The sequence below is a fragment of the Anoplopoma fimbria genome, chromosome 12 (assembly GCF_027596085.1).
Source record: "Anoplopoma fimbria isolate UVic2021 breed Golden Eagle Sablefish chromosome 12, Afim_UVic_2022, whole genome shotgun sequence".
Lineage (NCBI taxonomy): Eukaryota > Metazoa > Chordata > Actinopteri > Perciformes > Anoplopomatidae > Anoplopoma > Anoplopoma fimbria.
Genome location: NC_072460.1, coordinates 26,148,252 through 26,173,274, shown reverse-complemented (window position 1 = coordinate 26,173,274; position 25,023 = coordinate 26,148,252). Strand labels below are relative to the sequence as shown.

At 41.8% G+C, this 25,023-nt stretch overlaps 1 protein-coding gene across 1 annotated transcript in view; it reads right to left on the bottom strand.

Annotated features, from left to right (window-relative positions):
- Positions 1-25,023, bottom strand: part of LOC129100027 (PDZ domain-containing protein 4-like) — a 43,416-nt gene that overhangs the window by 6,343 nt on the left and 12,050 nt on the right. Inside the window, exons 2-11 of the mRNA XM_054609527.1 lie at positions 20,379-20,432; positions 18,335-18,437; positions 16,914-17,157; positions 16,693-16,777; positions 14,476-14,574; positions 13,975-14,037; positions 10,103-10,204; positions 3,646-4,142; positions 2,855-3,014; positions 49-439 (exon numbers count right to left, since the gene is read on the bottom strand). Coding sequence (XP_054465502.1) covers positions 49-439; positions 2,855-3,014; positions 3,646-4,142; positions 10,103-10,204; positions 13,975-14,037; positions 14,476-14,574; positions 16,693-16,777; positions 16,914-17,157; positions 18,335-18,437; positions 20,379-20,432 — 1,798 coding nt within the window. The remainder of the gene's footprint in view (positions 1-48; positions 440-2,854; positions 3,015-3,645; positions 4,143-10,102; positions 10,205-13,974; positions 14,038-14,475; positions 14,575-16,692; positions 16,778-16,913; positions 17,158-18,334; positions 18,438-20,378; positions 20,433-25,023) is intronic.

Sequence of the window (25,023 nt, the reverse complement as noted above, 5' to 3'; positions counted from 1 at the left end):
TTCCTGGTTGTCAGTTGTTGTTGTTGTTGTTGTTGTTGTCATGGTTACCTGCTTCAGGAGGGCCTGGTCGCCCCGCTCCGCCCGCCGCCGTCTCCTCCTCCATCATCCAGGCTTTCAGACATCTCTCTCTGAGCTGCTGCATCTTTTGTGCCCGCAGGATGTTGCGACACTTGAACTCCAGGTGGCGTAGCTCCTCCTCGATCAGCGCCATCTCGTGCTCGCTCAGAGTCGCATTGCAGTTGACGTCCACCAACGAGGAAGAATCCCCCGCCTCCGTTCTCTCCTCATGGTCTTTCACCTCTGCTTCTCGCTGATGTTTTTCGTTGCGTTTCTCGAACTGGCACTTGATCTCCAGCAGCTCCTGGTACCGCTGGCACTCCTCCTCCGTCAGGCCAGGCATCATCATCGTCAGAGCGGGCTTATAGTGGTGGTGGTGGTGCTGCAGGTCAGAGGTCATGTGTTAGCAAGAAGCCAACATTGGGCCATGGAGGTCCTGCATAGCCTCCAGTAATCACAATGATTTAAATCTAGAGTTAACTTTTATTCTCTCTTTATTTTTTGCGCTTTTTTAAATGGATCATTGTAAATCAGCTGAAACAATCTAATAAGTTCAGTGTATCACTTTGTGTAATATCTAAACACTATGAGATATATCGCATTAACCAAACGTCTATATATAGAATAAATAATGGCAGTGAATACAACCCAAAGCCTTTTTTGTCTGTGAGCTGAATGTATCAATTATTTATTTAAATAATATTACTGAATATTCTCCTGATAACATTGTCGGTTTATTAAATGACACATACAAGTTACCAAACTACTAATTACTTTATGGCTTTAGAATGTCAACGTCGTTCCACCACTTCGGTCCTGACTGAAATATCTCATCAAGTGTTTTAAGAATGTTTCAGACATTCATGAACTCAAACCATCAGTCCACAAACCAATGGACGACCACTACGTCCACTTCTTATATAGAGTTCATGTGACCACAGGTAGTCTGTCTGACCTTTTCCACCACATCACTTGCTTTGAGGTTAAGTTCACACAGGACACTGGGTACATGCCAAGTCTCTTAAATCGCCTCCTCGATTCCTTCACTTGCGTCGTTTCCAATCGAGGAGAGAGGAAACGAGGAAACGTGTTTTAAGAGACATGAGACGTCCTTTCCTCTGTAGCGTCACGGGAAGCGACGTCTGTTTCTGATGACGGCGGCCGCTGATCACAGCTGATCAGCTGTCAGTCGGCTCTAACAGCTGGAGAGACTTTTGATTTTATGTCTGCACACATGATCACTGTACTAATATTAATAAAGACACAAAGTCACTGTACTAATATTAATAATGACACAAAGTAATCATCACTGTACTAATATTAATAAAGACACAAAGTAATCATCACTGTAGTAATATTAATAATGAAACAAGTAATCATCACTGTACTGTGTCCTGCTCATAAGTGCAGCAAAGTAATCATCACTGATTTTAATAATGACTACAAAATGTTTGTCTTATTTATTCATTATTAACGTATGTTTTGAAATTGGGATTGTGATGTCATCATTATTTATTAATTATTAACGTATGTTTTGAAATTGGGATTGTGATGTCATTATTAAATAATCCAGAATATGATTATGGTTTCTCCTAAACACTGGAATTAATTTATTAGGCTCAATGTTTCGGGGTAAATTGTTATTACATAACTCATCAACCTGACACTCAGGAATTATTAGCCACATATGAATGAATGGAAATGAAGATAAATGATGTAAAAGTGTTTCTACTGACAGACAGACAGACCCTTTAACTCTCTCTGACTTTTTAATGCATTCAGTCTGTGATCTGTCATCACTCTGGTATTAATCTCCAGTGATGATGAGTTATATCAGATCAGTACGATCGGCTGCAGCGTCCAATCAGATAACAGATGAACGATGAGGGGGCGTGTCGGCCCTCACAACACTTCCTGGAAGGAAGCTCTCGTGCATCCTCGCTCATGGCTCCTCGATGATGCCTCCTCGATCCTCGCTCCTCGATGCCGAAATCGAGAACGACTTCCGGTTCAAGCGATCGAGGAGCGAGGAGACGACAAATAAGAGACTTGGCATGCACCCACTGTCTGCTGGTTGAAAGTCCTGTTTTTGTTTGACCTTACTCCCTACACTGACTTATTCACTCTTTATAGTCCATCACCTGACTTCCTCTTTTGCTCCTGTCATAATTACCACGGCCACTAGAGTTCAGCGTTGTCTTCTTGTATTATTATTGGTGATCCACCATGTGAATATTAAACGGTCTTCTGGACCTACTAGTATGTGAATCAGGCCTGTTCTATGAGGCTGATATCATTAGAGGCGGCTGTCTCTTGTTGCTATGAGACGACTGACAGCCCGACTGAAGAGAACCACTAGATAATGGTGTGAAGGGTTTTCTCAGTGCTGCAGCAGATGAGTGCACACAGTCCATCCCCCTGGAAGTCCATCTGAGTCTTTAGGGTCATATCAGTTGTGAGTGCTACTCTGCTTCAAGCCTGTTGGTTTCTACTTAAAACATATAGTTGTATTTTCATTAAAAGGATCCATAATTTCCTAAAACAGCTGCTCACTGTAGTTTTTATCAAACAGACCGGAGGCAACGAGGTGAGGACATCTCACTCCGGAACTTCTTGAGTACCGATAGCAGAACCGTTAACTCTGGGTCGCATCAATACTCCGGTTTTACTCATTTAGAACCGGTTCCGTGTTAGAACTTAGATTCTCGGGTCAATCTTGGTTTAGATCTTTTTGTGATTTAATATCATTAAAACATAAATTATCTCCATCCTCTAACGAGAGCTCCTTTCACTATACCTTGTGGTGGTGATGGTGGTGGGGGCCGGCTGTCCAGTCCAGGCCGGGGAGGGAGTCGGAGCTGAGCTGAAGCTCCCGCAGGTGGAGGAAAGGAGGGGTGGTGTCTCCTCGGCTGTGCCCGGGGCTGGGCCCGAGGCCGGGGCTGGGTCTAGGACTGGGCCTGGGTACACAGAGGGGTTTGTGGTTAAATCAAACGAAAGTTCTTCACCATATTCTCAAGATCTTTGTTTGTCTTATTTTGAAGTTCCCTGCCTCTTGTGTCCTGTGTTTGTTTGACTTCCTGTCTTTGTGATTTTTCCCTCCTTTGTTCTGTGGATCACCTGTGTTGTATTTGTCTCGTCAGCCTTGTGTTTCTTCCACCAATCAGTCTTCATGTCACCTGTGTCTGATTAGTTTGTGTATTTCTGTGTCTGTTGGTTGGTTGTGGGTTTATCTGCTGTGTTTCCTGCTTGTGTTCCTCGTGCGGATTTTGATTTACCTGATTCTTGTCGTTTTGCCCGTTGGATTTTCAGTTACTCACTTTTCGTCTCACCTACCTAGGTTTTCGTTGTGGATGTTTCTTTATTAAAATCACAGTTTAAAATCCCTCTGTTCCCCGTGTCCGTCTGCATTTGGGTCCATCCCCTGGTTCTACAGTCGGTATTAATATTTGTGCTTGGTACAGTTCTTAATGGCTTTACTCAGTTAGTAAATGTCGGATATCTCGCTTGTTTCATGATGGTAATATGGCAAACTTCTCTACAAACACTCTGATATCTTTCTTCAGTACCAACAGCAGATCCCGGTCCTACCTGGGGCTGGGTCCCGGTCTGAACTTCCTGGTGCTGCCCGGTGTGTTGGTGGTGTTGGTGTTGCAGGCGCTGGTCTGATCTCCCAGCAGGTCGTGTTCAGACGACTCCTCGTAGCGGGTGCTGTCGTCGGTCCGGCCCACGCCGCTGTCCAGCTCCTGGCTGTGGGACAGCAGAGGGGCGAGGCTGAGCAGAGGAGGGAGGGGCACCGGGGGGTCCCTGTCCTCCTTCTCTCCTCTCCCTCCTTCCTCCCCGTCCTCCTCCTCCTCTTCCTCCTCCACATCCACATCGCCCCCTGTGCCGTCTCTACTTCCTGCTTCCTCCGGGCAGGCCAGCCCTCCTCCTCCTCCTCCTCCTCCTCCTCCTCCCTGATAGAGGCGATAATAATTGGCCGGGTTAGCAGAAGTGAGGGAGCAGGAGGAGGCGCGAGGGTTTGTGTGGAAACCTCCCACTTCCAGAGTCAGCTCCATGTCCTCCTCTGGACCAGCAGGGTTGTCATTCTGGAAGGACGCACAGAAAATGAATATTCAAAATGAAAATGAAGCGTCATTTTACAGCCTATTTTCAAACTGATTTGTTTGCAAATGATCATCTTTAATAACTACCTCAAAAAAGATTTTGGGAGTGTTTTATGTCATGTGATTGCACTTTCAAATACGGCCACCAGCAGCTTAAGTCTATAACTATAAGACACTGAACTTCAAAGCCTGATATCTCTTCTTCTCTGAGCCATTAAAGCACTTAAATGAGCCTCAGTGTTGTTCCCTCATCATCATCACACTGTAGTTTATTCTGACTCAATCCCACATACAAATACTCACTAGAGCACCACATGTGGCTAAATCCGCCGTTGAAAATAGTCCCCAACAAAGTCACCATTTCCTCCTGTTTGTTTGAATAAATCTACAATGTTTAAGGAAATAACTAGTATTAAAAATACTATATATTTATGATACATTTATACAGATGAACGTCTTCAGTAGGAACCAATGAGCTTGGAGCTGAGAGACACAGACATGCGTGCGTGCGTATTGCGTCCATATGGTCCGCTCCACACTATTATACTCTCTACATACACTATTATACTCTCACATACACTAATATACTCTCTCACATACATATATACTCTCTCACATACACTAATATACTCTCTCACATACACTATTATACTCTCTCACATACATATATACTCTCTCATACACTATTATACTCTCTCACATACACTTATATACTCTCTCACATGGGACTCTAAATCGACGCCACTTCGACCTGGGCGGGAGAAGTCAAAGACTCAACCTGTCAAACCTGGCAACGCAGCCCGCAAGCGTGTGGCATTGTTTACAACACGTGACCGCTCAAAATTTAAAGGCGGGCTACGTAAGCTACGTAAGCTACGTAAACTATTAAGCTACGTAAGCCACGTAAGCTACGTAAACTACGTAAGCTCCGCTAGCCGCACGCTCCGCTTGCCAGCTGAAATACGAAATGGACCGGTTTTTAATAAAAAAGGGACAGAAAAGAACTCAAAAACCAGACGAACAGACAGACAGTGTTGCTAGTGGAGTGGATGAGGGAAATAAGTCTGAGGACAAAAATCAGCAGGAAGACATCGGAGAGGGGACGGGCAGAGAAACGGCATACTGTAATTAAAAAACAAAAATAAGAAGCATACAAGATGAGCACAGACTCTCTCCCGTTTCATTCAAACTCACTTCCGTTTCATTCAAACTCACTTCCGTTTCATTCAAACTCTTACACATACTACTATACTCTCTTACATACACTACTATACTCTCTTACATACACTACTATACTCTCTTACATACACTACTATACTCTCTTGCATACACTACTATACTCTCTTACATACACTACTATACTCTCTTGCATACACTACTATACTCTCTTACATACACTACTGTGCGTGTGTGTGTGCGTGTGTGTGTGTGTGTGTGTGTGTGTGTGTGTGTGTGTGTGTGTGTGTGTGTGTGTGTGTGTGTGTGTGTGTGTGTGTGTGACCTTGATGGAATAATCTAGGTGAGATGGTATAAATATCTCCTCCTCTCTTCATCTATCATCCCTTCATCCCCTCATCACTTCATCCATCAATGACACCTTTACCTCACAGCAGGTTGTAATGAAATACTTCCTGTTTGTCTGCCACTATAAATATTCCACCATCTACTGAAAATCACAAAATAGTTATAGAATATATCAGTGGTTCTCAAATGGGGGTACGTGAAGGCACTCCAAATTTTATATTGAAAATTAGTATCCATTCAAAAATCCTTTAAAAATAGTTATTTAATAAATATTCAATAAAATATAAGTGTAAGTTCATAAACTGAATTCAATGCAACAGTGCAATCTTCAGTGTTGACAGTTTAATAAATCAGACACTGATGGCAGAGCGCTGTGTATTACATCTTTTTTTCAACCAAAAATGCTTTGCGCTGGTTAGGGGGTGAACCACTGGAATATATAATACCACCACTGCATGTGAATGGATTTCACTGCCTGGTTGTTCTGGTTTGAGTGGGTATAACCTGCTTGTTCCACACATTGAGAATCTCTAACAGTGTTATTTGTCAGGCAAACATCAAAAACTCTTCTCAGTAGCTTCTTTCCAGAGCTTTCAACTGCTTATCACAGTCTCCAGGAAAAAAGTGTATCTTTAGCAAAGACCTAAAAGTATTATTTCCAAGGTCAAAAATGAACGTTTAATAAGCTTTAATGTTCCAAGACTGAAGGTCCTGCTAGAGGCTGTAGTGTTCACTCCACTCCAAATACCTACATTTATAGAGAAGAATGAGAAGGACCGGCATAGGGTCATTCTAATTAAAAGGGTTCGTATACTCCCAGCCCTTTTGCCAGGATTTTATAACCATTGTACATTTCTGCAAACCAGACAAGTTGAATGTCAACATTTTTGCATTTGGCCAGAGAAGGTATAATAACATAAAAATAAGTACAATGAGCAATAAAAGTCACCAAGGGAGCCGCTGTCTGTGTCCCGTGTGAAACCAGAAGTAAACGTTGACCTTATGCTTATAACGTTGTGTAATTTAATGTTATATAATACAATATTTATTCATGCTAGTTACATATTTATGTTGTATTGTGTTACAATATTATTTAAACACATCCCTTGATGTTTTTTCTAACTTTACTCAAGTAGTTTCTTTGCTAAAAACCGACCAATCGTTTCACAACGTTAAACACGTGGCATTGTGTTTCTGCAACAACAACATAGTCAACGTATCCCTTGATTGTTTTCTGGTGGTTTATTTCATGTAAAGAGTTTTGTTTTGTCCTATCTTCATTCAATAGTGTGTTATTTCAGTTTGATAGCATGACTTTTTAATGCTCTCCCTTAAAACCCTGTCCTCACTTTCAAATATTCCCTGCTTGCTCTTGGATTTGTACTCTAACTGTTTGCCTGGTTGGGGAATTTTGACAGAGTTGTTGCAGAAAAACAAATCCAAGAGCAGAGGAGAAATCTGAGAACAGATGTTCCAAGAACAGAGGCAGCCTGAATGTGAGGAAAAGGGCTGAAGCTGGAGGGCAGGAATCTGTGCAACGGACAATAATTCTGAGTGCAAGCGTAAAGTTTGAGCACAAATCCAAGCACAGAAAGGGCTATTTTTAGGGAGAGCGCCACAAAAAGTGCATAAAGATAGGAAAAAAAGTACATATTCAAGACACTCTTAATCTGGGGACATACATCATCATAGTTTGACCCATCGCTGTAAGGACAATTACACACACTTTAATAAAGAAAAGAGATTTAAAGCACACTATTGTGGGTGTTTCTCTTCATCACAGCTGCTCCACCATCACTTCCCAATTTGTAAAATGTCAATAAAACATCAATCATCATCAAAGGACCCGACTGCCTGAAGTGTCAGAATGTGACGGCTCATCTCTCTGGTTGTCATGTGACTGTACGCACACATCCATTAGTAGATATATGTGTGTGTTTTATAACTGCCGTGTATGAAAATGCCGTCTTGCAGTTCCTCCTCTGTCAGCAGATGTGGAGACACACACACACACACAAACACACACAAACACACACACTGGGACCTGCTGTCATACTAGAAACATTTATCATGGCTGTGTGTGTGTGTGATAACACAGAGAGTATACACACAACCAATTAATGTTGTGAAGGAAAAAGGCTGACTGTGAGTGTGAGTGTCGGTTTCAGTCTATTAAAGCAGTTTTGTGTCTTTGTTCGGGCGATCCATCCACAGACCTCCTCCTCACACAGACGTGTTGTAGAGGCTGACATGACGCTGTCGTATTGACCGATTGGTTGTAAGGTCATCAGTTCCACCACCGTGACCCCTCCACTACCTCAGGACCAGCAACAGTTGGATGATAAAAATGTGAGTATTACAGTGAATTTAGAGAGTAAACACGATCTCTGTCTCTGTGCATCATTTCATCTCCAGACTTTAGACCTGAACCAGGCGTAAAAACAGTTTGTTTATCTGCTCAGCCACTTGGACTATTTTTACATTACGTTATCTTATTCATACACACAAATTAAAAACTATACATCGCACCTCAGATCACAAAAGTGCTCAAAATTACAGGAACTTCAGAGGTGATGAGTCTGCAATTTTTTCCATCTTTTCAACCTATTCTCATGAAACGGTTTGTATGGTATCCTCCTAAAAGTTAATCCTCATTTTTCATGCGTGTTCACACTAAAAGCCTGCACAACGTGTTCATTTCTGCTCGTACATGAATACAGACTTTCAAAATAAACTTATGTCTTCACAGGAAACCCGAAAAGATCATAAAATACTCAGTCAGGTTTTGGAAAAGATCATTGTTTGGGTTAAAATAACTACTGAAGTACGCAAGATGGGTCACAAATAAATCAACGTTGACTTCTCATTTCACGAAGGGAACGAGATGGTTCTGCACATTTTGCTTTTGTTGGCATCGTTCTGAACGCTGAATGAGACCAGCCTGACCTTTTGCACCACAAATGCATCAAACAACTGAACCAGCTTTATTTAATACTGACCCTCCAGTGATACATATTCTCACTAGTTCACAATGCACATTATAGGATGGAGGGCAGATTACTCATAAATCTATTCACGGTTTAAGCTGATTTTGGCATTTAGAGAAATAGTGTGAGGTCACTGAAGTCGATATTCAGAGTGTGAATGTGTTTACAGGAGATCCAATCATTTGAAAATGTTAAGTTTTGGCTAGAGGAAAGGTCACCTCGTCTTTAAAATCAATCAGTATTTGAAGCAGGGAAACAAACTTCCTGCCACCTCTGTGTGTGTTAAAGACAACCAACGGGCACAGAGAGGTGAACACATCGACCACACTGTAAAACCAAACGCTGGCTCTTACGAGTGTTTTCTCTCCCGTCGGCCACGAGGAGGAAGTAGGTTAGTGAAGTAGGCTGCAGGAGAGCTGAGTGATGAAACAGGAGAGACACCGTTAGACCTGACGTTATGGATGTGGAGACTATTTCTGGAACTGAAGTGAAGAAATCCATTCTCCCAGAAACGGATTCAGTCAGATTAAAGTAACTGTGAAGTGACTTTTTGATGAATGTTTTGGTCAACTGATGGAAAAACAACAACTTTCTAGACAATTCTTTTTTTTACAATTTCAGTCATTGTGAGGAGCTTTTAACTGGTCCTGAACCAGTCTCAGGTTAGTCCTGATCCTCTATAGACCTCCATCAGTAAACAGACCATCAGAGAGAAGATCGTCTGTTTCTATAAAGTTATTCTTAAAGCTCGTCATCGGAGCCACCGGGTCGGATTCTGGAGAAACCAGATGAAATCATGAAGGTTCACCAGAAACTCCTTCAGACCAGACTCCAGCAGAGACCAGTCCACCGTGGACAGACCCAGATCCAGCAGAGACCAGTCCACGTGGACAGACCCAGATCCAGCAGAGACCAGTCCACCGTGGACAGACCCAGATCCAGCAGAGACCAGTCCACCGTGGACAGACCCAGATCCAGCAGAGACCAGTCCAGCAGAGACCAGTCCACTGGACAGACCCAGATCCAGCAGAGACCAGTCCACCGTGGACAGACCCAGATCCAGCAGAGACCAGTCCACCGTGGACAGACCCAGATCCAGCAGAGAGTTGAAATATAATTGAGAATATATAAACTTTTATAACTTTTAGGAAAAGTGCGCCGCCAGGCATACTGTATCACAAAAAAAGCAATGGTTTTGCGGGCGATGCTTTTCTGTGATCGTTTTATTGTGAACATGGAAGTTTATTTTGAAAAAAATCACGTTATGCATGTAACGACCAGTAACTGACACTAGAGCGGGAACCTAGAGTGAAACAGTTGTGAAGCAAAGGACCAGTGAGGTAGAATGTGTGGTTTCCTTGGTTACCTGCAGTCTGTTTACCCTGAGCGTTGGTTTAAGTGTTTAAACAGTGTCGTGTCGTGTGACCTCACCTCTATGTCGGGCCTGGCCAGCAGCAGAGAGAAGTTGATGCTGTCCTCTCGGGTCAAAATGGCCACCGCCTCCTCTCTGTTCTGGATATCCACTCCGTTGATCTAGAGCGGACGAAGACAGGTCAAGAGATCGGCTACTATATATTCAGTAAAAGTCAGATTGTACAATGTGTTAGATGTGTATGAATAGAATAAGACATAGAAAAACCTCCCTGGTGGTTTAAATCCAAAACCACAGTATTTTTCCTGTTTTTCCCTAATAATACCTTCACATAACCACCTGTAATTCACCTGTCTCATAGTTATAAAACATGTATGTTTATATGATGTTTTTTTGGTTGTCCTGTGTCTAATGAGGGAGTCACTCGGCTCTCCAAAAGGCCCTTCATCTCTGTGGTGACGGCTGTCATGGTGACCAGTGCTGACATCATTCATCCGCTGCCCGGTAACCATGGTGATGAAAAGTGCTGCCGGTCTATTCTCATCACACCTGCACAAGTTTTGCCTTTTTTTCCTCTGACTCTGTTGTCAGTCGGAGGGTCAGAGGGTAACGAGCGAGGAAATGTCAGCGGAGATAAAGTAATTCACGCTCGTTTTTCATCCTCAGAGTCTCTTAGAGAGAGAAGAGAAGAGGTGTGGGGGGGGGGCGGCTCCAGAGCAGAAACAAAAACATTGATTTAAGTGGAATAAAAAAGGTCAAACTCCTCATTGAACTCCCACAGACGGCTGCTTTTACAAAGTACTTTGTAACACTGAAGTGTTCCATGTTATACAAACTCAATCCTTTACATCTGTCAAATAATAAACCTTATCTATAATTAATATGTTGGACTAGAATACTAGTAATCACTATTCATTAAATGATAATAAAAAAATGCTTATACATAAATGTTTGTACACAAATACTCCAAATGTCACATCGTGGTGAAATGCCAGTTCTATATATCTTATTTGGAGGATAATATAAATGTTCTTTAATGTTAATAACCAACATTCACTTTTGAAGTGACAATTTATTCATGAAAAATCATTTGGGAATAGCTGACATTTCATTCTGTAACTTTGAAAGTGTGATGTCTTTGTGCAAGTTGACAAATGTCTGAAGGTAAATCAGTGGAATTGTTACAAAGACCATCAGGCGACAATGGAACTGAAGTTTTGTAACGTTACTTACCTTCTTTACTAATGCCGTATAAACAAGTGATGTAACAAACATACTTATTTTAACCCATACCTCAATATTTCTTTAAGTACTTTTTTTGCATGAGTAAAGCTAGAAACTAAATAAAGTTTATTGTGAAAATCACTTTATGCATGTAACAAGCTGAAGTGTTCTCATTGGCTGTTTCTCCCCAACAGACTACCTGACGGCTGATGTTGGGGAGGTTGGTTGATGTAGTTTCTGTGCTCCTCTCCTGCACTTTATTTTCTCTACCTATATTTTCTCTTTTCATTTCATCCCTGTAAGTCCTCTGTCTGTGGACTCTTTCAAATATATTCTTTTGCAGCGGTGTCCTCTCTTTGCAGACTGTGATTGGCTACCGGCATCAGGTGAAGGGGCAATATTGGTGCTGAATGTGGGCGGAGCCAGTTGGGGGTCAAACCATGCAAAATTCGTTGGTATTGGCAAAATATTGCGTTTCCTATCTAAACATTTGGAAACAAGTGAAAGTGGCTTTGCTCTTGTTACACGCTGTTTGGAACAAATGTATTTCACTGGCATTAAAACAGAAAAGCAAAGACATTTTATAAATATGATCACAGGCTTATGGACAATAGTCTGTAGCACTTGGGGCTGACTCTGTGTTCCCAGACGCGTATCCACATGGTCTCTGCTTTGGTTCTGAACCCGTATTGCATGTGTTACCCCCTTGTCAGCTTTGTAGTCTTGTAAATCCAGACAAGGCACATTTACCACTTTTATTATTGGGGCAGCAAACATTATTACAAAGCTTTGTTACCCTGAAGTCAGTGAGCATCTCAGGGCTAAGCAAGACAACTACGAGTCTAGTGGAGAAATAAAACCCAAAAGCTGTCGAAGGCTATTGTTATTATACAGCTCTTATATTAATGTTGTTTAGACATTTCATAAACTGATGAAGTGACTCCTTGCTGCTGGTCCTTGTTTCTTTCTTTCAGTTTAATACTCTCGTCTTGGGAACATCCATAACAGTTCACCAAAGTTGGAATGCGTCCCGATCAGACGTCCGTTTGGTTCAGTGTCTCACCTCGCCCTGTTCTAGTGCCGCTCAGAGTTCAGGATGTGAGGTGTGAATCACTGCAGCGGTAGAGGAGATTATTGTGAGGATCTTTTTTAAAAACGGCAACAATCTGCTCGTGGTTTTCTGTTTTCCTGACAGACCGAGCTGAGCGTTGTGGTGGTAACACCAGGTGACAACGCTGTCTCCCCCCTCCGTCTCCCCCTCAGTCTATTTTTAGGACAGCAGTAACTGGGCTGCTGACGGCTCTCTCTGATTGGACCACACTGTCCCGGGGGTTCAAGGTATGAATTTACATAGTTTGATTTAGAACTATTTCTAGCCCTCATAAGGTCAGATCATTTAGCAGAGGACGTTTGTGCTCTCATTCTGCAGAAAATGAATCTACACTGAAGGTCAACATTTAATATTCATAACAGAGATTTTTTTATCAGTGTAATTTCATCACTTAGTGGCTTAAATTAATTGTGGTCATTTATAAAAAGTCTTGAGGGTGAAGCTAAAGGAGAAGTCGTAGATATTCCTACCTAAAGGTGACAAAGTGGAAAACTTGACCCATTGACGAGAAAGAAAACTGAGATCTTGTCTTATTTTTCAACATGTTGTTACTAGTAGGTCTACAGCACAAGTTACTCTGCATGCTTTTTAGACACTTTTAGTCTCCACACTATAAAAAACAACAATTATAATATATGATAATGACAAAAATGAAACAACTTAAAATCTTATTTCGGGGTCAATTTATGAGCTCTTTTTTTGGGGGAAGCTTTCTGTTTCATCTTGCGTTCTTCCCTCAACAGAAAGACTTTGCTCCGTTGTCATGGAGATGACTGAGTTGTCATCATGTGAGAACAACTGAGCTAACGCCGTCTGCTGCAGACGATTATTAGTTAATAAGAGTACATTGATTAACCTTTTTATCTTTACTAACAAACAATGTTTGAGCAGCAGTCAAGTTTTAATTGAACTGGGCAGCAATCACATGAACATAGAGTGAGGTGTTTTCTCTAACCTAATCCTAATAGTACACAGTTAGTTAACGAAGTTTAACACTCAAGTAAAATGTTGTGTTTTATGAGTTTTTAATTCCAATAATAAACAGACAAAATGTTTTAAATGTCATATCTCTGAGAGGGTTAACAACGGTCTGCGATAAAGACAGAGGGTTCATATAAAACCTTTTTGTTGCTTTTTCCTATACATGTCAAGAAACAATTGTCAGTTTCCATTCGTTACATGAATACAGTGTTTTTGAAATAAACTTCCGTCTTCACAGCAAACAAATGTGTTGGTTTTAGGCAACAAAACTACTTGGTAAGATTTAGGAGGAGATTGTGGTTTGGGTTAAAGTTGCGTAATATGAGTATGGGAGCAACGACTCTCAACATGGTGACGACTAGGATGGCGGCTCATGGCTAATCGTGCTAACCATGCTAACGGCGCTAACGGTACAAACTACAGTGAAAGTGCTAACCTGAGAGGGGACTAGACTTTCATGAGATTACCAGAGGGGAAAGATTACGTGGAAATGACATAGAATAATAAATTAAGTGGAATATATACGGATTACAGTGCATTACTTTTCTTAGGTATATGGGGTATTAGAAGAGCCTGAACCAGAACAGAGTCTAAACTAGTGTTGTGTTTGTGTACCTGTAGGATTCGGTCGCCCTCTCTGATGCGTCCATTTTTGGCTGCTATGCTGTTTGGATTAACCTAAAGAAAGAGACACACAGCACTTCAGGAACAGATGGATGAATGAATGACCTCGTGAATCAAGAAACGGATAAATGATTAATGACAGGATGAATCCATGAATTAGTAAGGCGTTATAAACTGGCTGAATGAACGGAGAGAGAGAGAGAGAGAGAGAGAGAGAGAGAGAGAGAGAGAGAGAGTAATTGGTCGGATGAATGATTCAAAGGATAAGATAATGAAGAAAGTGATTAATGGATGGATGTAAATAATAAATGAAGAGGCTGAATGAAGAGAAGGATGAGTGCTGAATGGATATGAAATGGAGTAAGCAGGATAAACACCTTTTATGGGCTGTTGTATGCATCATGTGTTGGTTTTAAAGCACTTTTGTTGTATAAATGTGTGAAAAGATAAATGATATAAACTCTGGGGAGAAGGAAGAGTAGATGACGTCACCTCTCCAACATAAATCCCGAGATCCTCCTCGTCGTCGGTCCTGTAGCAGACCGTCAGACCCAGCTTCTCCTGCTGACTGGATTTGTAGAGCTCCACCTCCTGGAGGAACATAAGAAGAAAGACTGATGAGGAGGATACAACTGGTCTTTAAATGGTTCAGAGATCAGAAAGTGGCAGAGCAAAGTTCACCTCATGAAACAGGTGATGTAGTGACTCTGCAGAGGGATGGATGGTGAACTAAACTGTAGCTGGTGAGCTGGTGGAAACAAAAAGGTGTAGTCTGTCCTTTCTTTGGACGTTTAGCTCATAAACTCATCACAAAAAAGTGCACTTAGTCACCAAGAAGTCACCTATTAGATTGTGGACTGATGTTTTTAAGATGCAAGTTGTTGTTTTTTTGCAACCAGTGAACAGGAAGTGGACTGAGGAGGAGTGACGTAGAGACACCGTATACAAAGACAATCCCATCGAAGACACCTTAGATCATCAGTGATTGGCTGGGACAAGGACGACCGGTTAAAAGCATCAGTGTAGAATCAACAATCCTATTTACTGGAGCGCATTGACGGAGGGAAGTAGGTGATTAAGGAAGCAAATGAAGGATGTAATCCAAGGAATAAAAGAGAGTAGGACATTAGGAAGTCATTTATGGGGGTTATAATGATGGTGGAGATTGTGGTAAACGAATGAGAGAGGAGAGAGAGAGAGACCAAAGGAAAGAATAAACATGAATTAGGAAAGGTTAGTGGAGGAAGAGAACAGGAAGTCTCTTTGGTACATGGACCAGAACGAACAAGAATGTTTCCACTTTGCTGACTTCTTTAATGACCAAACAGCACTGAACAGAGAAAAGCTCAGCATTCAGCTCAACACAGTGGTCCCTTAGGCATGAGTAAACCCAACTATGAGCCTCCTTTGTGAAGGTTAAGACCAGTCCGACCATCACTCATCTTGATTTATTTCACCAAACACCACATCTTGTAGAAGTCGATTTGTTCCAGTAACATTTCTGAAGGCTCTGGATGGTTTTTGCAGTACAAGCAGAAATGTCTGTATTTCTCTTTTCCATCCTCCAGGTTTCATTTTATCGATTCTTTGTTCAGTTATTTCTAGTTCTTCTTTTACTCCCTTTTTTTATTTCCTCCCTTTGTCTCATTCATTCCTCCCTTTGTCTTTTCCATTTTCCTCATTGCATTTTCTTTTATACATCTTGATTTATTTTCACACTTAATTATTTATCTCCTAGTACTTTCCTTCCATCCTTCCTCCTCGTCCATCTTACCTCTTCCCTTACTTTTTTACCTTCTCCTCCACCCTCCTCTCTTCCTTCTTTCCTGACTCAATATCTTGTTTTTCAAATTAACAGTAATAGCAATAATTTAAACCTTAAGTGAGGCACTAAACTCTAAAATAAAAAAGGTCCTAATTTTGTTCTTGATGTTTATCTTGAAACATTTTGGGATTAATTATGTGTAGTTGAAGGAAAAACAAAATCTGATTTCATTCTGGAAAGAAAACCCTCAATAGAACTTTAAAGAACATGCTGAAATAAAATAAAAGTACTGTCAAGTAACAAAACCATGGATTTCTAGAATATTTGGCTTCCTCAAAATGAACCTTAAATTCAAGAGATAACTCTATCCAGACTGTTGTAGCAAACACCCCTTGGTTTGTGGACTGCCGTTGTGAAGCCTCAAGTTCAGCATTTTGGCCGTCACCATCTTGTTTTTTGCAACCAGTGAACAGGAAGTGACCATATATGGACTGAGGAGGAGTGACGTAGAGACGCCGTATACGTCTCTGGTGTCGACCTGTCAATCAGTGTGTAGCCCCGCCCTAAAGCATCCCCTGCTTTATGGTCTGTTTGACTCTAAATGGAGCATCATTTACTAAATGAACATCATGCTGTATTGAAGAAGACTTGAAACTAGAGATTGAGACCATAAACTCATGTTTACAATGTTTACTGAGGGAATAAATCAAGAGAGAAGTAGAGTCATTTTCTCATAGACTTCTATACAACCAGAGGAGTCGCCCCCTGGTGGACACTGGAGATAATGCAGGTTTAAGACATGAAGCATTGGCTCCAATCTTCAGAACCGGAGGTTGTCTTCTGATTTATGCTGATTACAGGGAGCTTTAAAAAGCTTTACAGACGCTGTGTTATTGAGTGAATCAGTGACTTTTGGTTTGTTGTTACAGCAGCAGAGTTCTCACCTCGTACTCCAGGTCCTCCTGTCTGTCCACCTCATGGTTGGAGACGTCAAAGTAGTCATCGGGGTCGTTGTACTCAAACACACAACTGGACGGAGGAGTGAGTGACCGGAGGACAAACAAAAAAAAATCAATCCCCATCATATCTCACTTTATGGATTTTTTCATATGTAGAGACTTGTCATTACTCTTGACCCCCCAAAAAGACAACGATCTGGACTTACAACTCATTGATCCCATATGGTACACCGAGGTGAGGGAGGGGAGGGGAGGGTGGAGGTGGTGGAGGGGAGGAGGAGCCTCCTCCCCGGCCGTGGTGGTGGTGACCTCTGCTCCTCCCCAGCGGCACGATGTTCTGGAAGCTGATGTCCGTCTGCGTGGCGTTGTCGACGCAGTCGGGGATGGCCACCATGGCAACAGAGTAGATGGAGCCGCTGCCGACACCGCTACCACCGCACACTAACGTACCTGAGGGGAGGAGGAGGAGGAGGAGGAGGAGAAGGGGGAGGGTCAGGTTAACAACACGTTGAACCAAACTGAGACTGTGAAGTCCTTATCGTGGAATATGCCCTCAAATATGTACATACAAGGTATTTGCCTTTGTGGAAGATTTCACGAATAATATATAAAAAAAATATTTACTTTTGATAACCACACTTGAACTTGGAGGCGTAAACACGATCCAAACAAATGTGGGTCAACTAGCGAACCCTGTGCATCATAGTCCTATATAACCTGACCTTCCTCTAAGCGTGAGGGTCAGAGCAGCTAGCAGTGTGATATCGTATTAGCATATATGTGTTTGGCTTTAAAATGTCCCGTGGCTGTAGTTTAGGTCTAATGAATAAGTTTCTCCTCCTCATCATAACGTCGACTATTTCATCCAGACATCTAGCTGGTAAATTGGTTAACACCCTGTTTTCCAAATGACTTCATCAGCTAACGTAACGCCTGGATCAGAGAAGTTAATTATGTAAAATATATACTATGACGCCTAACACACATATTTAGGACCAACATGCTTGCTGCCTTTCGTGCCAAAAACGAAGAACAACTGAAGAAAATCAAAGTGGATAGAAGCCATAAAGAAGAATATTTTATTTACTGCTTGTTGTTTGTATAGGTTTTTATCTTGGCAGCTGTTTGCTTGAATAAGTTAAGACGAAAAAAATAAAGGTTGGAGATGATACGGATGGCTTTTGACTGATATTGAAACGGATAAGCAGTAAATGATAAAATGCTGCTGTTACATCAGAAAAGATGGTAAAAGTCAGGTGATAAAACCAAATGATTTGATATTTAAGAACATGAGAGGAAATGTCAGGGGATATGAGGGGAAAAGACAAGAGATGAGAAAACATGACAAGGCAGAGGAACATCAACTGAAACTAGAAGGACAAAGAGAAATCGGATGGAAATATTAGATATAATGAGGCAAGAACGTGGGAAAGACGAGAAAGAGGATAAAGCAAGGTTTGAAGTAATGAAGAAAGACGATATTAAAAGATGAGATGAAATAAGACAAGAAAGGGAAAAAAGAGGATTCCCGTCTGACAGCAGCTCAGCGCTTCAAAAAGAGCAGAAAAGAAAGAAAACACCGACTGAATGTTCAAATATGGGTTCATGTTTGTGAGTCGCGGTTCACCTTTCCTCCTGTGACTCTTGCGGACCGACCCGGCTTGGTGCAAAGGCTCCTGGGAGTTTTGCGGTTTGTCCAGTGGGAGCTGAGAGGGCCTCCGACCTCTGACCTGAAGAGGGGATACGCAGCATGTCATTGATGAAGCAGAATGTATACACGGGCAGAGGAATAAGTACCATTGAAATACCGGCTCGCTTTGATTGTTTCAGACGGTGTTATTTGCAGCTAACAGAATTACTGCTGTACCTTTCAGCCTCTGTTTAGCGGGCAGACGGCTTGGTGAGAGTCTTTTGGTTTTGGCAAGATTGGGAGGTGTCTTATACGAAGACTTCCTAGCGGTTTGCCTGCATTCATTGCCAATAGTTTTTGATTTTGAATGAATTGTGTTTCGGTGAAGCTTCATAGCCCATTGGTGTCTAGACGTTGGTGTTATCTAATTGTGGGTTGCATTCATTCAATCACAATACAGACACACCTGGCTGAGATCTGCACTTAACCGAATGCAGCTTTCTTATGTCTTCCTGTGTTTTTGTCATGTCGGCCTGTTGGTGTCACACCATACCACCGATCAACAGATGGTAGTGACCCCATGAGATCTGTTGCAATGTGCCAGTAAACAAGACTCTTAGCTAGCAAACATGGATGTAAATGATGCTGGATTTGCAGTTTGGGAGATGATGCCCTCGATATGTTGAAAGAAGTATAATAGAAAAACCCAACATACAGACAATTTAGATATTCTTAGAGCCTTATTAGTTTGACTATATTTGATTGTGAGATGAAGTTGTGGATGTCCGCAGTTAATTTCATGGTTATCTGCATGTCAGATTTAGTCACTTCTTGTGTACAAGTGGATTATTTTAGCCTGAAACATTAGGATTTATCATGAATATCAGGAACAGATTTAGTCCAAATCTGACCCCCTTACTTCGCGACATCCTGCTCTGAACCAAAGTGTTCAGTGTTCGAAAGGGAAGGCCAGCTAGCGCCCCTTAAAATTACAATGCTATGTATGTAGCCTTGTTTTCTGCAGCCAGACCCACTGACAGGTAAGCAGAAGGAATAATGCACCTGGAGAATAAAAGTGATCATTAATGAATCAAAGCAGGATTCAGAAATCAGGCATCTGAGGGTTATGATTAAAAAACATGAGGGGAAAAATAAGGGAAAAAATTATTCAAGGTCAAAGCTGACTAAAAAATTAATCAAGGTAGCTGCATAATTCAGCATCTGTGGTCTGTAGTCTGAGGTGATACATGAACTTCTAGGTTCTTTAAACACAGCCGCTATTTGTGCCTTTGCTTTAAGAGCTTTAAGAGCTTTAAGAGCTTTAAGAGCTTTAAGAGCCAGAGCTTGCTCTTTATTGCAGTAGCACTTCCCTACACAATTCATCCACTATGGTCCAATTATTATCGTCAGTCCCTGCTGAGCTGAGCTTTGTGCTTCCTTGTAGGGAGTGAGAACGTCAGAGCCTATGGCTGGTTTGTGCAAACTCATGTTCACAATGTATAAACATTTATCTATGAGGCTGATAACGCTGATTTTGCCCATTTACATTCCATGTGGGTGAGTTTGCGAGGTCAAGAATGAGCTGTGAGCCTCAGATTTGAGACGGGGAGTCCTTAAAGTGCCCAGAAAAACAATGATAATCTCCATCTGCTCGTGAAGATTATGTGATACAATAGAAATCTACAGAATTTGAAGTCTTTCCAGAAACAGCACGGTGCAGAAAGGAAACCAATCATAACACATGCTTTAAATGTAGACGTGAATATATGAAACAAAAGCAAGATGTTGCTGAAAAAGACTTTTGCACACTTCATCAAACCTTCCTCACATGAATCAGTGATTAAAGGCTGTATAGGTGGCAGTCTGGGAGGAAATGCTCTCTATCTATCGTCAGCTTTATGGGAGTGGAACCTTATTAAGATGACTGATAGGAGGCGGCTGGAGGGATGTGGGACTGGAGGGTCAGTGAGGAGGAAGAGGAGTCAGTCATTGAGGAGGATCATTGAGAGCTGATGGATGGATACTTCAGAGTGTGTTCTACCTTTATGTTTCCATGTCTGTCCATCGGTCGCAGGGAGTCACTCCAGCCTTTCTGCTAATGAGAGAGAGGGAGACGGAGATAGGTGGTGTTACTGAGGTCGGGAGGAGAGGGAGGAGAGAGAGGAGTGTAACATCAAGGAGAAAGAAAACAGATAAAAACACAAAAATAAAAGACGTGAACCTGAAAGACAAGATATCTTTTTGCATTTGTTTGTTGGGCAAAATGCAAAACAGAGTCCATGTTGACAGAAAATTCAAAAAAGCTGATTTCAGAAGCTCATTCACAACAGAATAAATAGTTTCCACAAAAAACACCAAACCCTCGACTGTTACTGCAAGTATTTAAACCTTTTTTTCGTTTGGAGGTTTTGTCCCTCCAAAATAAAAGTAGTGGTGAAGATGGTGGATGAGTTATTATAATAAGAACAGCAGCATAATAATAGAACATCCATAATGTTGGTGTGTTATGGTCTTTATAATATTCAACAATAATTTCTGATCTTGTTTCTTGATCAGGCTCCACTGATTATAACCATAGACTGCATATAAGAAGTGGACGTTGTCACGACGACGTAACCATTGGTAGATAATGGATATTAAAGCTTCAGTTTGGCAGTTTTTTGTCGTCGCCATCTTGTCTTTTTTGCAAAAGTGAAACTAGAGGGTAGAGCTAAGTACAACCGAACATTGAATAAGACAATTTCAGGACCTAAATGTTAAAATGAACTTTCATGAAGTGAAAACACACTGAAAGGGTTAAAGTTGGAAGCAAATCGCTGTGTAGCCCCGCCCTAAAGCTGGATAAGACATTTTTCAGCGACCAAATTGTTACGATAAACTGAAAACACACTTTGAAAGGGTTAAACTTGTACAAAGAAAACAACACCTTATAACACCTTAGTAGAGACCTGTCAATCAGTGTGTAGCCCCGCCCTAAAGCATCCCCTGCTTTATGGTCTGTTTGACTCTAAATGGAGCATCATTTACTAAATGAACATCATGCTGTATTGAAGAAGACTTGAAACTAGAGATTGAGACCATAAACTCATGTTTACAATGTTTACTGAGGGAATAAATCAAGAGAGAAGTAGAGTCATTTTCTCATAGACTTCTATACAACCAGAGGAGTCGCCCCCTGGTGGACAGTGGAGAGAATGCACGTTTTAAGATGCACTTCTGCAGGACCAGAGGTTTTACGCCTGTTTCAACACTACAAATCACATTTTACTGGTTTTTAAATCAAACCATCAGTTTTTAAAAATTAACTCTCCGCTCACTCAGACTTCAAGCGAGGTGTCCTGTTACCATGTGACGAGCACCAAAGGGACACGTCAACTCAAACCCGCCTCGTGTTCCGCTCAAGGGCGCATACATACATGCAGGCAGAACAGATGCTAATTTGCAGGGCGGCCTGTAAACTGTGGTTGAGTCCCGCCTTCAATCAGCAGCTCATAACGAGCTTCCACACAACGAGCCGCCAGCCACTCACATTAGCATAACAACACCGCTGTAAGCACAACAGAGTGTGAACGGGCGTCACTCAGGGGGCAGTATGAAAGGAAACACCTGCTAGCAAATGAACATGGATGTAATTATTTATGAGTTCAGTGTGTGTGTGTGTGTGTGTGTGTGTGTGTGTGTGTGTGTGTGTGTGTGTGTGTGTGTGTGTGTGTGTGTGTGTGTGTGTGTGTGTGTGAGATCCAACTGTAATAATGAAAATACTGTGTGTCTTTGTTACTAGATTTTCAAGCATGCAGGAAAGGTCCCCATAGATACTAATGTCTGCAGACACACTGGCATCAAACTAATGCATGAGGACAGATATATAGAAGGACCCGAGACGCACACGCTAACCTTCTACTTCCAGGTAACACACACACACACACACACACACACACACACACACACACACACACACACACACACACACACACACACACACACACCGGCTCTGTCTAACACACCTCTCCTTAGCCCTGCCTTTGTTTCAGAGCTAATTGTTATGCATTACATGGCCTCTGTAGGTTGTGTGTGTGTGTGTGTGTGTGTGTGTGTGTGTGTGTGTGTGTGTGTGTGTGTGTGTGTGTGTGTGTGTGTGTGTGTGTGTGTGTGTGTGTGTGTGTGTGTGTGTGTGTGTGTGAGTGAACATAAGGCCTGACCCAGTCAATACTCACTCAATAACCACAATCATTTATCAGGCCTGTTGTGGTCCGGTCTGATTGCCATTAAGTAGGTCGGCCTGGAATTTCCAACCTGACAAAACACATTTCTCTGAGAGACAAGTGTGTGTGTGTCTGTGTGTATTTGTGTGTGTGTGCATTGAACACAAGCATTTGTTCTTCACTGTGTGGTTATGTGGAGAACATGCTTCACTTGGTTCCAGATCTCTGAATCGCTGCTTTCATGCTCTGGTTCGTCAGCCATTTATAATGTTCTGGTGAATGGTCTGATTGCTCCTGGTTCAAAGAAACAATCCAATCGGTGGCGTTGTGGGCGGGGCTAAATTTAACCGTCATTTAATTTATTAAAATAATTTTCAGTTTAAAATGTATTATAGTGTCGATTTCATTCTATTTTGGTTCCATTTGCCGTATTTGAAGATGAGATGAAATGAAAAATGCCGTTTTTACTTATCTTCCTGCAAATCAAAATATGACGTTTTGCTTATGTAAACTAGTACCAACCAATGATATGATGACATACATCCATCAATCAGTCTGCAACTTTGAGTGACAAGGGTGGTGTGTTTGGAGCCCATTGACTGTATATGACAAGTGGACCTAGTCACCATGAAGTCATGACACTGTGAAGTGCTTTGTGGACTCTGGTTTTGAAGCCTTGAGTTGAACATTTTGACCGTTGCCATCGTGGTTTGAAGCCGTGGCCACATTTATTTTTGGCCGTCCCAAGCCTGGTTTTAATCCGTCACCATCTTGGTCTTTGGCTGTCGCCATCTTGGTTTTAAGCCGTCACCATCTGGTTTTTGGCCACCCCATCTTGGTTTTTTTGGTTGTCACCATCTTGGTTTTGGCCACCGCCATCTTGGTCACCATTTTTTTTGGCCACCCAATCTTGGTTGTCACCATCTTGGTTTTTGGCAGAGCTACAGAAAAAACACTTTCCTGTAGACAACCAAAAACTAAGATGTATCAAGTTGTATTCTATTCCGCGCCACTTTTTAGTGGTCTAATCAAATGCAAAGGATTCACTAAGGACACTAAAGACAATCTTACGTGTTTCATTGGGACTTTTCCCAACTATCTCTCTCTCAGTTTAATTGGTGGTTATATGTACTTGGCTGTGGTTATAAGTGGCTGCATCTGTGTTGGAGCACTAAGGACTGCCAAATTTGCTTCTGCAGAACTCCAGTATCGTTGTCTTCTTTTCTCTGTGTGGATTTGTCGGTTGACTGCGAGTGTGTGATCATAATGACTAAATTTATTTTGCTGCCTGTGGCATTCCTGCTCATTATAATGGTGTGTGTGTGTGTGTGTGTGTGTGTGTGTGTGTGTGTGTGTGTGTGTGTGTGTGTGTGTGTGTGTGTGTGTGTGTGTGTGTGTGTTGTGGTCACAGCGACGGTAACAGAACGAGTCCCGGCTGCGCTCCGACACATTAGCCCGACAGAAATCACAGCTAAGTGAAGTGTGAAATTAATAACTGAACGGAGAAAAGAGCTGAGTGTTCTCTTCTGTTGGAAACAACGTTCTGGCTTTCATCTCACGGAGCTTTCTGTTTCTATCTGGACAGGATGCAGATCAATTTGGGAGGGGCCTGTTGTGTTTCATCAATATGGATTATTGATCATTTTCAACATTTTGCACTCAATCATTTCTAAATTCTGTCTTACTTGATGCTATGCACCAAGAGGCTAGTTAGCAATTTGCCTTGACTTTTTAAATGTTGGAAGCTTGAGGTTGGACTTCATCATTGGTGGAGTATTGATTGTTTGATGGACCCATATAAGCAGTGGTATCATTCTGTGCCTCAATTATATTCTGTATTCCTTCAGTCAGTATTGACTAGTTGTGCCGGTGGATTGATTTCTCATCCCCTCAGTCTCTGAGGAGTGAATAGAATCAAATATGTTAATTAAGCATCTTCTTTATTACCTATTATAGCTGTCAGTGCCAGGAGCCTGTTATTATAGGTCAATTAGTTTTTTTGAACTACTCCAGCGGTACAGCTCTAAAGATCGCAGTCTGTTGGTCAGTCGAACTTTGGCACTAATTGAAATATCAAAGCTTCTTTTGGACCCAATGTCATGTTGTTTTGTACACCCATCCATCATAACCACACAATGAATCCTTCTTTCTTTCGTTATCCCTCAATGTTTCTTTTAGCACCATCGTTGTTTCAAAACTTTGTTGTTTTATGACTTCAAGACTGAAGACATTCCCACCAGCCTCAGTTGTGCTTTGTGGTTTTTTTCTCATTACTGTTCATCCTCTGGGGAACACGAATGCCTGCATCGTGTTTCATTACACTCGTAAAGATGTTGCGTTATTTTTCCCCCGGATCAATAAGTTGCACCAAAACACAGACATAGCCACAGCGCTGCCTCTCAATGAGACCTGACATGTAAACAGGAAGCAGAACTGATTTAAAATGAAAGTATTGACGACTGAATCCGAAGGCGTTCCTTCCTC